The 14,574-nt window shown below is 38.4% G+C and overlaps 3 protein-coding genes across 20 annotated transcripts in view; 2 read left to right on the top strand and 1 right to left on the bottom strand.

The window, feature by feature from the left end:
- tbc1d8b (TBC1 domain family member 8B) overlaps positions 1–14,574 on the top strand; it is a 252,375-nt gene that overhangs the window by 38,158 nt on the left and 199,643 nt on the right. The window lies entirely within an intron of this gene.
- The window catches only part of arap1a (ArfGAP with RhoGAP domain, ankyrin repeat and PH domain 1a), a 248,677-nt gene that overhangs the window by 89,821 nt on the left and 144,282 nt on the right, over positions 1–14,574 (top strand). The gene's annotated exons all lie outside the window — the stretch shown is intronic.
- Positions 1–14,574, bottom strand: part of LOC111192921 (deleted in malignant brain tumors 1 protein-like) — a 51,806-nt gene that overhangs the window by 18,956 nt on the left and 18,276 nt on the right. For 12 of the 18 annotated variants that reach the window (XR_007438617.1, XM_049477076.1, XM_049477118.1 and 9 more), the window contains exons 1-3: positions 8,802–9,432; positions 8,411–8,710; positions 6,960–7,015 (exon numbers count right to left, since the gene is read on the bottom strand). Coding sequence is in view for 17 of the 18 variants with exons in the window: in XM_049477076.1 (XP_049333033.1) it covers positions 6,960–7,015; positions 8,411–8,710; positions 8,802–9,177 (732 nt within the window). In the remaining variant the exon portion in view is untranslated. Of the gene's footprint in view, positions 1–6,959; positions 7,016–8,410; positions 8,711–8,801; positions 9,433–10,072; positions 10,258–10,385; positions 10,695–11,846; positions 12,215–12,680; positions 12,719–14,574 lie in introns of those variants that run through there. The other 6 variants (XM_049477179.1, XM_049477170.1, XM_049477188.1 and 3 more) reach the window with 6 other exon arrangements.

Raw genomic sequence — 14,574 nt, 5'->3', positions numbered from 1 at the left:
GAGGGTGGTTGAGAAAACCTTTATTCTCTCTGTAATGATTAATTTATTTATCTAAAACATGCATTAATGCATTAATTAACTGAAACATGTTGCTCAGTGTGCTTTTAAAAATGAAAAAAAAAAGAAGACACATTCTTTATAGGTGTGAAAAAAATCACACTTTATTATCATAATTTAGAAAACCACAATAATGTATGCTGCACAGACATTTATAGATATATTTTTGATTAAGGTGAAAAGCAAATATAATTTGCATGTTTACCATGTGTCCACAATAAATCGTACGTATTAAAATATCCAAACCTGTTGTAATGTGTGGGCTCTCTTCAGCAGGTATGATATCATCATAGACCTCGCCATAGTTTTCTGTAAAAATTAAAAAATGCATTGCAGCACAGCAGCATCAGGATGATGGCAGCAAGACACTGTTACTCAAAGACTCAAACTTTTAAAATACTAAGGGGTTTTCAATGTATTGGTACTGTCGCCCTCTGCGATCAGAACTGGTTGACAAATCAAAGTGTGTCCCTTTAAAAAAAAAAAAAAAAAAAAAACTCCCACACACCAAAGGATATTAACTCACCTCAACATGCCTTTTGCAATCCTGTAGTTACCCCTGGGCAATCCTAAAATCACTATTACAAACTGTACAGTAGGCAAGACATTGTTTTTAACTTGTGCCAGACATGGATATACTGGAGTAGTCAAAGATAAATTGAATTTAGCATTAGCATTACCCGCTAACCACGCTCACTATTTTCCCGTTCAGGGGTGAGTCTTATCGGCCTGAAGCCTGATGCTAACTGCTAAAACACTTCAGAACCCTACACATATTGCATGGAACTTTTTTCTATAAAACAAAATATATATATATGTTTTTTCTTCTGCAATAAAAATTCTAACACACATTCAGTATATGTCAACTTACCTGAGAGAAGCTCCTCATCTACGTCCTCATATCCTGAATGCTGATCTTCAGAGATAAAACTTCCTGTTAAAGGAGATCAGAACAGTCAGAATGCCAAAGTTCAATTATTTAATCAAAATCTACAGCAAAAAAATGTATTTGTAAGTCTGAAAATGAGATGAGGCTTTAAGCCCAATCCCATTTCACCCCATGGCCCTACCACTTACCCCAACCATTCTTTGAGTGTAAAGGGTGAAATCCTCCCCATAAGAATTGGGACAACACTTCATGCACCAGATACGTCATCAGAAGCACTAAGGTTCAGTAACCTAGCTAATTTTATGGCATTGTATGTCTTCAGAAAGGTTGGTGATTAAGGAACAATTGTCAATTTCTTAATTCCTGTTATGGGGAGCTTGGATTAGCTTTCATTTTATTTAATTGTTCTGTTCCGCCTTAAATGATGCAGCCTCTGCTGTCTCTTGCACCATTTAAGGTGAAATGGGAAAGTTGGCTAACAAACCCCATCCCTTTCCTCTGCTTTTTAACAGCAGTACAGGCCTGAATTGATAGTAACAGATATGTAATTCTTCCTATTATAGTCAGTGGAGTAACACATTATTTTGAACCTGTAAGATAAGGTAACAATGCTACAATTGATTTACTGCATGTAGTTTTTTCATTTATAGTCATTTAAACACTCAGAATTGCTATTTGATATCTGACCTTAGATCCACTTTACATACTGTGAGAAGACTGCCTTCAGTGAAACTCTCTACATATAATTTACCTCTTTTAGTATATCTGTTAGTGACACATTTATGGTTAATCTCTTCATAGACTGCCTCAAGCAGAGTCTTCCTCCTCGCCTTAGAAATCACTGTGAGAGAGAAAGAAAGAAACATGGAGTCAGTTCAGTAGAAGAGAAGACTGATGACAGATTGAAGGACTAATGATGATTATAGAAAGTACAGAAAGTGGATTTTAGATGATCACTAAATCTCCCTACCTCTCCTGAGCACTCTGTTCTGATAAAACAGCACAACCAGAAGCACTAAGGCCAGGAAGAGCACAGATCCCAGAACCAGGAGAGACACTGGATAGATGTATGGAAAATTAGATGATGGATTTTTTTGAAGGAGGGACTGTCTTTTTCTCTGTTAGCTGTGCTGGTACTGAAAACACAGAATAAAAACACTGTTGAACACTGCATAGTGTTGTTTAAACTAAAAAAAAAATCACACAAAGGAACTAATTAAAAGAGTACCTGTGGTGTAAGTTGTAGTTGTTTCAGATGTCTGAAAGAAATATCATAAAAATGGTCAAGAAAAAGAGGTTACAGAAGGAGAAAGAGATTAGAGCAGCATTATTTAAGAAATGGTATTTATTGTTTTTGTGTTTATTGTCTTTGAAACAAAAGAAGTATATGGCTGATATGGTAATATTGTAGGTATTTTCAAAAATATTGTTGCATTATTGTCTGCCAATGTTACTTAGTGTATTTATCAGTGTTGTGAGCCTAAATCAGCCATAATATAAATGCTATTCTCCCTTTTACAGGTCAGAGGAGCACAATAATAATAATATTGAACCTGACTGAAATACAGAGTACACTGCTTAAAATAACCATAGTTATCTTAAGAGAAGTTAATACTAGATTAAAAAACGTTCTCGCACACCTGCACAGGTGACTCCAGCACTGTGGGAGCAGCCAGTGTGGATCTTCAGGGAATGAGGACAGTCCCACAGGTGAATCTCATTCCCTCTACAATTCACTCTGTTCATCCAGATAGTTCCTCCACCAGAACCATCAGCAGCTCTTCTATTAGCACTCAGCGCCGGCCCACAACCCAGCTGCCTGCAGACCACCTGAGCATCCCTGATGTCCCACAGATCAGCACATATAGACCCCCACTCAGCATTATGATACACCTCCAACCTCCCAGAACAGATTTCCTCTCCTCCTCTCAACCTAATAGGCATGTAATCTACATCACACATGAACAGACACATGAATAATATTACATTTTTATAACAAAACTACAGCAAACTGCATTAGTGTTTTTATTTAATCAGTTTTCACTCAAATCAAAGATCAACTGATGAAAAGGGAAGTTTAGAATTATTTGACAAAACAAGTTAGAATGTAGGCACGAACAAATCTGATTAACATGTATACTTATTCAAGCAGTGAATGGAGTGGTAGTCAAATATTCGTACTTGAGCACTGACCCTGGTTTGGAAATAAGAAGAATTTTTGAAGGTTTTCAAAAGCAAGCTGTTTCTTCTCTCCTAGAAATGGAGACACATGCTATAAATACTACAAAAATCAAATCAATACTACTAAACTCATTACTAAAATAATGATCTCAGCAATAACAATTGAGAGTTTCAATTGAGCGGCAAACCCCCTCATTTCACACCAACGCACAGAATTAAAAGTCAGTCTGGTTGTGCTGATTTTCAAATAACACCAGGCATTCTAACAGGGCGCACAGGAAACTTCAAGCTGCACCAGACTGCTCTTTTTCTCTAACCCCACCGAACTATTCCAGCAATGACAAAAACAGAACAGGACAGAAAAGGCTCCTATTAGTAAATGTACACCATTATTGTAAGTCACTTTGGACAAAAGCATCTGCCAAATGTAATGTAATTCAATGTAATATATCTTATTATTTCACTCACAAATGTATTTTTTTCTGATACACTTTACACTTTTTATTAAAATGTGTTCCCAGCATGACCAGATGAGTGTAAAAAGCACAGCAAGGTGTAGCTTGTAGTCCCAAAAAATCTCAAGCAATCCTGCACACATACATTGCCATGAAGAAGTATTTGCCCCCTACAGATATACTGATATTTTTCTGATTATTAAAAAAAACTTTAACATCAGACAAAGATAACCCGAGTAAACATAAAAAAAAACTCATTTTAAATGATCAGGAATAAAGGAATTTAAAGAATTTCTTGATTCTACAGGTCTGGCAGTAATCAGGCCTGGTTGAGTTAAGTGAAACTGAATACTCATCTATCCAAAAAGTGTAATTAATCACATTTTATTTTTTAGGGGGTGTTTGGATATTTTTTTTCCCTTAATAAATAAAATGATTATTTAAAAATTATTTTATATTTACTCAGGTTGTATACACTTACACACGGAAAGAGGATGAGGAAAAGTGAGGGTGATCCGGTCACCACAACACTTTCTTTCAACACAACTTTCCATGAAAAACTGTTTTACTCATGCTCATCTACTACAAAGAAAAACAACATACCGGAGCAGGTAATGTGAGTCACCTCACTGCTTCTATCACAATTGTTCTGACTCCAGGATGAAGATGGACAGTGAAACAGAGTAGAGTCATGTTTCCTACATTTTACATCATCCAGCCAGTTAGGAGCTGATTCCACTCGTGCTTTGGTAGCTCTCTCAGTCTTAAATCTTCCACAGTTCAGCTCCCGACAGATGAGACCAATTGTTTCTACATCCATCCCATTGTTACACACATTCCCCCAGGTTCCATTATAGAACACCTCCAGATTCCCCTCACAGCCCTCAGTCAGTCTGATCTCTTTATACTCTGATGAGAGAAAATGCTTTATGTTAGACCCTGGAGTTTTCATGTAGTTTAAAACAAACTTAATGAATCTACACTATTAGTTAAAAGTTTTAGAACACCCCCATTTTTTTTGCCATTTTTTTAAGCTCTCCAGCCCAGTTAATAACCTGAAATGGTACAAAATCCAGTGTGCTCAAATGGTACAAAAGTTAGCAGTGCCAGGGCCTTTAAACAGAAAAGGATCCCAAAAAAGTGTATATTGTTATAAAAAAAAATAAATAAATAAAAAAAAAACCCCTGAATATATTTGTTTTAAAGAAAGCTTTGGAAATTGGCGCAAAAATAAGAATAAATTAAGTCTTAGTCTGTAGTAAAGTTAGAAGAGAATGTGTTACTGCACTCTACTGCTGACTTTGTAGTAAACTGCACTTTTATCATAATACCTAAAAAAGACACCAAAATACAGATCAATTTGAAACAATTTAGTTTGCCCTTTAGATACATTCTGACACATTCAAAAAAACAAGAAAAAAAAGGTACAGGAAGAGGTCTGGCTGACCCACATGGAAACAACTTTAGATTGGTTTAACAATCTTATTTTAACAGTTTAACTAAGTCTCACTTTCAGCACTGAAGAGAAAATTTAGAGGTCTGACAGGTGAAGTGTTCAATGTAAGAACACCAGCAATCAGCACACTGTACCTGAGCAGACGACTCCTACATCATCCTTGTGTCCACATTCATCCTCTCCACACAGCTGATATCTGCAGTTCCACAGAGACGCCTCGTTCCCCTCACACTCCACCTCATTCAGCCATATGGGTCCAGTTCCAGATCCAAACCGGGCTGGTACCGGTACTGGAGCACTGAGGGCGACTCCACACTGCAGCTGTCTGCAGACCACCTGCACATCCTCAATATCCCACAATTCATCACTCACTGTCCCCCATGATCCACTGTGGAAAACCTCCAGCCTTCCAGCACAGTCTCCCCCAGAACCAACCAGCCTGATGAAGCTGTAGCCTAAAATTAAGAGAAACCAGTTCAAAGTATGATTTCTTAGTTCACCCGTAGTCACATGATGATTGGTTCATTTCAGATTCATAATAATTATAATAACCCTTACAATAAAACAAAATAAAACAATTTCCCCCTAACAACAGGCATTATTCACTACAACTCCAAATAATTTGAATTAAATGTACCAGAGCAGGTGATGTAGAGCTGTTCCGTGGAGCTGCAGTTAACTGCTTGTGAGCTGCTGTAGTTCCTCAGATGAGCTTCACTCCCAGAGCAGTTGAAACCCGTCACACACATGTAGCTGTGTTCAGGACTGGATGAAGAGGAGCTGGAGGTGTTGAGTACAGAACCACAGCCCAGCTGTCTGCAGACCACAGAGGCCTCAGACTCACTCCAGGAGTCCAGCAGAACTCTCCTCCAGTCCTGCCTGAAGAAAACCTCTACCTCCCCCTCACACTCCATCCCTCCAGACAACCGCACTCCTCCCTCATGAGACGCCAGAGAAGAACCTGAAAGTACCACAAATATATTTTAGATTTTACAGGCTTAATAAGATTGTTTTTACAGCACTTGAAATAAATCAGATTTAGAAATTAAACACATTGTTTTTTTACAGGTACTGCTGCATTAGCTGAGCTATATATGGAGCAAAATTAGAAATTGATTTTCAGAAATCAAAATTGTCTATGGAAATGTATATACATGTTCAAAACTGAGATACATTAGTAAATTAATTGAAGTGAAGTAAAATATATATATATATAAGAACATTATAAGGGCACTTCCTCCTAAAATCACTTTACAGCCCATTGATAAGAATGTTTAAGATTCTTAAAAGCTCACCACTGCAGATAAGTCCAACATCCTGTTTATGAGAGCATGCAGTTCGACTCCATGATGAAATGGGACACTTTCGTTCCCCTGACAATCAAACACATCCGCCCAGATCCGGCCACTCCCCTCCCCAAACCAGTCTGACCCCAACACAGCCACAGCACTCCCACACTTCAGCTGAGCACAGAGGACACTGGAAGCTCTCATATCCCAGCTTACATCACACACTGTACCCCACTCACTGAGGTACTGGAGCTCCACTCGACCAGAACAGGAGTCTGAGCCGTTCATCAGCCGAGCCTGAGTATGACCTGAATTTACAACCAAGAGACTCGTAAAAGAGCAAGTTCTCTCCTATACTGTATATTATATAAAGAAATGTTAGACGATAATATCACATATTATACTGTACCAGAACATACAAGTCCCACATCATTACCATGAGAGCAGTTGTATTTGTGAGCAGAGGTTATTGGACAGAGAGTAATCTCAGATTCATCTCCTCTACACTGAAGCTCCTCTGACCACACCTGACCCTTCCCTTTACCAAAAGCAGCTGCTCCCAGAACCTCCACAGGAGAACCACAGCCCAGCTCTCGACACACAACCTCTGCATCCTGCTGGTCAAAGTCAACCTCCACTCTCCCAGAGCAAACATGAGGACCATCAGCAAGTCTGGATGTCCTGTGATCTGTGTGTAATGCAAAAATGTTAAATCTCTCTCTCTCTCACAATCAGATTAAATAAAGACTTGTATAATAGACAAATGCTAAACAAAACAGAAGGCTAGTAATGAGATGAAAAAATACTAGAGTTGTCAAATTAACATGTTCACTTCATTAATGAATAAAAAAATGAACACAAATAACAAAAATACTGCTCATTAATTACCCTTCTTTGTGCCCTCTGACCTCCGACGCTAGATCCTAGTTCACAGATCATATCAAACCACATAATCTATCCAATTCATCCATGTTAATAATACAGATTAATTTAGCTAGGAAAACAGTTGGCATCGCCAAATAGCCATAGTGGCTAATCCGCCATTTTGAAAATCATAACAAAAGATTTATAGAAAAACAATAAAAATTTTTTTTTTTTATTCTGACTTTTTTTGTTGGTCAAAATATAATTAAATATCTAAATTCTGTCCATATTTGATATCTTAATTCTGTCCATATTTGCATATTATTTTTAATCATTTTAAGCAGGGCTGGTATATTTTATTATTACACAGCAAAGCATTTAAGCTGTTATTGTAATAATAAATGTAAAAATGTTAACTATTTTAGAGTAGCCTAGAATATCTGGCATGTGTGACCTTCATTTATATTTTTTGTAATTTGCATACGAATAAAGGAGCATCAATTTATAACATTTTTTTAAAGATATGTACAGTATTTACAGCATCTTTACTGACTGATTTTTTTAAGCGAAACAGCAGAGTGGTATAGAATACCATAGTCTGGCAATCTCAGTGTGTGATAACGTACACATCAGGAAGTTGTTCAGTTGAGCTGTACACATTTATATCAAAACGATAACACAGCGACTAAAATTAATATATTGTGACATAAGTTTTGTCATATCGTCCAGCACTAAATTGTTAAGCTGGAAATGGCACTTTGTTTCTGTGTTGACTGGTTTTGTTTTGGCACATAAAGTGTTTGAGAAGTTGTCTGGAAGTGGAAAGGACTAATGCATTTTGTTTCATTCAGGTTATAATTTTGAAAACAAATGTTGTGCTCTAGCAAATCAGTACTGCAGACCCTTTTTTATTAAATTAAATTTTATCAAACAAAATGAAACTGACTAGACAATATCTTGGGTTAATATTTTCAGCAATTAAATAAAAGTCAAAGCAAATGTTAAAAAAAACATCACTGCTTCTCACATTAGCTGTAACTGTCAGAATTTACTATGTAATAGAATATTTAATACGGAATAGGTATACAAAACAGTGACATTCCATCATATGATCTCTGATTTGATTTTGTCTATGATGTGTCGAAACATTCTCAGAAAGTTCACAAATGTAATACATGTAATACGTACGTATAACAGTTTTTGTCTAATTAAAACATACCTGAACAGGTAAGCTCAATATCCATATTAGGATTACAGCTGTGTTCACCATACCCTAATGATCCACAGTGTTTCAGTGTAGACTCTGATCCAGTACACTTCACATGACTCATCCAGATCGGTGCAGATCCTGGAACAGCTGCATCAGTCCTAAACGGCTCTCCACAGCCCAACTCTTTACACATGACAAAACCCGCTATGAAATTTGCACCAGCACCACAAATTGTTCCCCACTGTCCTCTGTGAAAAACCTCTGCTCTTCCAGCACAGCGACTGCCACCATCCGCCAACCTCACACTGTCTGTGTAAGAGAAAATAAGAACAAGAAAAATTTACCGAATTATGAACTAGTAAGAGTAAAAATGGGAAACATTTTTTTGAAAAACACTTACCTGCACACACCAGTCCCACATCATTATCATGGGAGCAGTTGTGTTTGAGTGAAGATGATTTTGGACAGAAGTGAATCTGAGATTCAGTTCCTCTACACTGAAGCTTCTCTGACCACACCGGACCCTCCCCTCTACCAAAAGCAGCTGCTCCCAGAACCTCCACAAGAGAACCACAGCCCAGCTCTCGACACACAACCTCTGCATCCTGCTGGTTAAAGTCAGCATCACACACTGTGACCCAGCTCTCTCCATGAAGAACCTCCACTCTCCCAGAACAGTGAGAACCACCAACCACCCGGACTCCTAAAAATTGTGAACATAAAGCTGAATTTAAACATATGTGAGTCACTGCTTCAACATGAAAATGTCTTTCCATGTCATTGAATCTCTGACATTAACACAGCAAGAATGGTCAAAAGAGATATGGCATTTAACCTTCAGTGGAAAAGTTGACTAAATGAACGCTATCTGTTTCCTTACAAACAGTACTACTACGCTTAACTGGACCCTAAGCCTCTAAAATGGGTCCTTTCCCACCACTTACAAGACTTTGTTTTACATGTATGATATATTATGAACAGTTTCCTGTTCCTAGTTAACAGAAGGGAACATAAAATAATTTACTGATACAATTTACCTGAACAGATGACTCCAGCATCTTTAGAATGATCACAGTTATGTTTACCCCATCCTGCTGATTCACAGTTCCTCAGTGTAGACTCAGAGCCACTGCAGTGCACATTATCCATCCAGATTGGTCCTGATGCTGATCCAAAGTAAGACTCATGATATGTATCTACAGCTTCTCCACAGCCCAGCTCTCTACACACCACTGCAGCATCTCTCATATCCCAGTCATCACCACACACTGATCCCCACTGTCCTCTATAAAGAACCTCCACTCTCCCAGCACAGCGACTGTCACCATCTACCAACCTCACACTGCCTGTACAACAGTGAGTAAGACAGACCAAGACATTGAGAAAGAATGGAAAAAAACATGTATTTTCACCACTATAAATGATGTAAAGTAGAATTGTGGCTGAAAACTGAAATAATAGCAAGACATTTGCATTTTTGACAGAATTACAAAAAGTTTACATAAACATTGAGCTAATCTTAATGACATTAATCACAAACATGCAGCTCTTACCAGCACACACCAGTCCCACATCATCATCATGGGAGCAGTTGTGTTTGAGTGAAGATGATTTTGGACAGAAGTGAATCTGTGATTCGTTTCCTCTACACTGAAGCTCCTCTGACCACACCGGACTCTCCCCTCTACCAAAAGCAGCTGCTCCCAGAACCTTCACAGGAGAACCACAGCCCAGCTCTCGACACACAACCTCTGCATCCTGCTGGTTAAAGTCAGCATCACACACTGTGACCCAGCTCTCTCCATGAAGAACCTCCACTCTCCCAGAGCAGCGAGAACCTAAAACCAGCCTGGCTCCTAAAATATCACAAGAGCATAAACAATGAGATAACAACAGGATTTAATAAATGAAAGTCAGACAGCACAGACACACAATGTAACTATTCAATACAGTGCACATATTATATGAACATAGTGTAGCTTGCCTGAACAGATGACTCCAGAATTGTGGGTTTCATTGCAGTCATGTTTACCCCATACTGGTGATCTACAGTTCTTCAGTCTAGACTCTGATCCACTACAGTCCACATCATCCATCCAGATTGGTCCTGATCCTGATCCAAAATGAGATTTGCCCAGTGCATCTACAGCTTCTCCACAGCCCAGCTCTCTACGCACCACTGCAGCATCACTCATATCCCAGTCATCACCACACACTGTTCCCCACTGCCCTCTATGAAGAACCTCCACTCTCCCAGCACAGCGACTGCCACCATCCACCAACCTCACACTGCCTGTACAACAGACAAGGAATAAAGAAAGAAAGAAGCGAATAAAAAAAAGAAATAATAATAGGTCTATGCTTCTTCAGCGTCGCAAGGTTATTTAACATAATTCTTAACAGATTTCGCTAATTCAAACAGCCCGAAAATGTTTTAAATAGCTCAATTTTAACGCTCTAATTACTAAAAAAATGGCTCGGGTTCAGAATGACAGTTTATGGCTCAGGTCGGGTCTGGCTCGGGCAGAAAGTGCATGGATTTGGGCCGGGTCGGGCTGGATTTTTGGGCCCGATCTAAGCTCTACCGCTCCACACAGTGCAGGCTTTTTGCAGCGGGGGAGCCATACACTTTTACAAAAACACAGTTAACTCTGGACTGGAAATATTCCGCTGTTTTAATCTTTCCAGACCTTGTCTCACCCCTAGGCTATTTTAATTAAGTTTTTCCAATAGCAAACTATTTAAAGTTGGCTTATTTAACGTTATATAATATTTACATTCTTCATGCTGATGCTAAGCTAATGGTGGGAATACACATTCATTGAACTCTAGACGAGAAATATGTGCAGTTTTAATCTTGCAAGTTTTTTTTTAATCGCTAGGCTTTTTTATTGAATTTTTCCAACAACAAACTATTTAAAATTGGCTTATTTACATAATATTTACATGTAAGTTACTTAACGTTACTTCTAATGCTAATATAATGCGGAGATACACTTTTAACACCTGACCAGAAATATGTGCAGTATTTTAACAAAACAATTTCAATTTATATGGCTTATTTATATGAAATTTACATATAACGTTAACTTTATTCTTCACACGAACACTGAGCTAATGCTAAGCTAACAGCGCTAAGCTTACACCTGAGGAAAAATATTGTGCTGTTTTAATTTTCTCACACTTCGTCATTAAGCTATTTTATCTAGGTTTTTCCCACAAAAAAACTATTTCAAATTAGCTTATTCATAAGACAAGTTTTAAAAATCTGCTCATTTTCAAATGCAATTCATATTACATTTAAACTATGGCAATGTTTAGCTATCCTTAGACAACTAAGGTTAGCTAACTACCTAGAAAGAGAGGCAAGGCCAGCACGTGCAGGTGGTGTAAGACACTACAAACACATACATGATCATAAAATAAAGGACCTGGTCGAACTTACCTTATATCTTAGTAGCACAACAAGTCCTGAGGTGAGCTGAGCTGAGCCTAAATGAGCTGTGCTTCCGCAGCAACTAAAAATGTGCTGCTTGGCGCGTTGTGGAGTTTGGGTTGTGATTATAGACTGTATAAAAGTATGGACTGGACGGTCCCCATTTACTCTCATTAAGGCGTTTTAAAGCCAAAATATGGCCGAAATGGAAGCTGCCATCTTGCCTGCGCTTGCAGAGGCAGTAGAGGCAAATTGGAGCCAGAACTGGCGTGACAGAGGTGGGAGGCGGGGGGCGGGGCCGTGTGACTGCTCAAACCCCGCCCACTCCACGTAATTTTCACCAAACAAGTTTAGTTACTTTACTTAGCTAACCTGAGTTGGCTAACCTAGTTAACTATCGTTAACTACCTAAGGCTAGGTTAAAAACCTAACGTAAATACTAAAATTAGGGAGAAGAACGAAGTATGTGCAAGGGACAGTATTAGTATAACAGTAACGGCATTAGAAATGTGTGTTACCACTAGGCACCTGTAGGTGGTTAAATTCGGATAATTACAGTGTTTTTTGGGCAGGAGAAAAAACAAGACAAGCAGTAAAAAGCCAAAGGAGCCTCACCTTTTCTGACCGCAGTTTTAGGATTTAGGAATTAGGAACATGAATATAAGTACCTAGTTTTCTGTTTATAAGCATTTTAATCGTTTTTTGTTCAGTTTTCTTGTGTATTATTTTGTAAAGAAATAAATCTTTGGTTTGGAAACCTAAAACGCGAGTTGGAAAGTGAGTCAAGAACCGCATGGATCTACAGTATGAATACTAATGAACTGATGGAGAGAAATGATCCACCAAAAAAAAAAACTGGAGAGAAAGTTTTCCTGAGGGTACTGTAAAAAAAAAAAAAAAAAAACACTGGAGTGTTTAACAAAGGAGTGGGGCTTGCAGAATGTACAGAAATCAACTTTCCAAAAAAATCCTGGATGTGTAATTTTAGATTAAAATTCCGTCATCTTTCATTCAGTTGAATGGAAATAGGCTTTAGGGTTAAAAGCTGTAGTAAAACCAGCCACCAGAGGGCGTAAGAGACGTTGTGGCTTCACTTTTCAACCCCTGTCGTGCTGTCCATACTTATATACAGTCTATGGTTGTGATCAGTGCGGTCTCAGCAAATCAGAGTGGTGTTGACTGGTTAAAATCAACCTAACAATTTTCCGCACAGATTGCATTTTCAAATAGAAAAATACATACATAAATACCTAAATTCGTTAATTAATTAAATAGATACAAAAATATAATCTACTAAATAATTAATAATAAATAATTATTAATAAATGACGCTTAATCAAATAGTCTATATTCATACTGATTAACAATATTTATAACAATGATGTTGATATATTATAAATAAAAAATGATATGTATTCTTTAATAATGTCAATTTCCTGCACCTGTCACCATAACGTCCAAAAAAAGTTACCTAGTCCGAAGATCAAATGTTTAACTGCATATTGTCCTCCAAGTTGTGGTCATAGTTAAACGTCCAAACAGTTGGGGTTGGATCTTTGCCTGCCGGGAGACGGGCGGCAGTGGTGGGTCTGCGTGACGTCACCCGCCAGCCACTTTTTCATCGACCCGGCAGTGCCAGGCACGTACCCGGCAGTACTAAAAACTGACAGGGGGCTTCCTGACAGTACGCCGGCAGTTTTAAAAACTGTCAGGGGGCTTGCTGACAGTACGCCGGCACTATTAAAAACTGTCAGGGAGCTTCCTGACAGTACGCCGGCACTACTAAAAACTGTCAGGGGGCTAGCTGACAGTACGCCGGCAGTATTAAAAACTGTCAGGTAGCTGCCTGAAAGTACGCCGGCACTACTAAAAACTGTCAGGGGGCTTGCTGACAGTATGCCGGCAGTTTTAAAAACTGTCAGGTAGCTTCCTGACAGTACGCCGGCACTACTAAAAACTGTCAGGGGGCTTGCTGACTTGCTGTCCACCTTACCTATATGAATTCCCCTCAGATCTTTATTCTGTCTTATTGCTTGGGCCAGAGGTTCAATGTATAAGGCAAATAGTGAAGGGGATAAAACACATCCCTGGTGTGTGCCTCTTTCTAACTATAGTCTTTTTGAGAAATGGCCATTAATCTTAACTATAGCAGAGGGCGATGAATACAGAGTTTGAATGCTTTTTAGACTTGCCTCATTGAATCCAAATTTCTCTAAAACTTGATAAAGATAGTCCCACCCAACTGAGTCAAATGCCTTTTCAGCATCAAGGCTAAGTACCACAGCCTTTAACTTCCTTTGATTAATAGAGTCTAAAATATGCAATGACCTTCTTATGTTGTCCTGTGCTTGTCTATTTTGTATGAAACCCGACTGATCATTATCTATTAAATCTGGTAATATTCTTTGCAGCCTTTTGGCTAAAATAGAAGCGTATAATTTATAATCTACGTTTAAGACCGAAATCGGTCTATAGTTGGCTACATCTATTTTATCCTTACCTTCCTTTGGTATTACAGATATCATTGCCTCATTCCATGAGGGGGGGATTCTGCTTTTTCTAGGACCCAATTGAAGCATCTAAGTAACAGAGGAGTTAATTGTTCTTTAAACGTTTTATACCACTCCGAGGGGAAACCATCTGTTCCAGATGATTTATTACCTTTCAGATTACTAATAGCCTCTAAAAGTTCCTCAGGTGAGATTTCTGATGTTAAAAAAGAATTTTGTTCTTCGTC

The sequence above is a fragment of the Astyanax mexicanus genome, chromosome 1 (genome assembly GCF_023375975.1).
Source record: "Astyanax mexicanus isolate ESR-SI-001 chromosome 1, AstMex3_surface, whole genome shotgun sequence".
Taxonomy (NCBI): Eukaryota; Metazoa; Chordata; class Actinopteri; order Characiformes; family Acestrorhamphidae; genus Astyanax; species Astyanax mexicanus.
The sequence above is the reverse complement of the archived record's forward strand: the minus strand, read 5'-3'. Positions and strand labels throughout refer to the sequence as shown.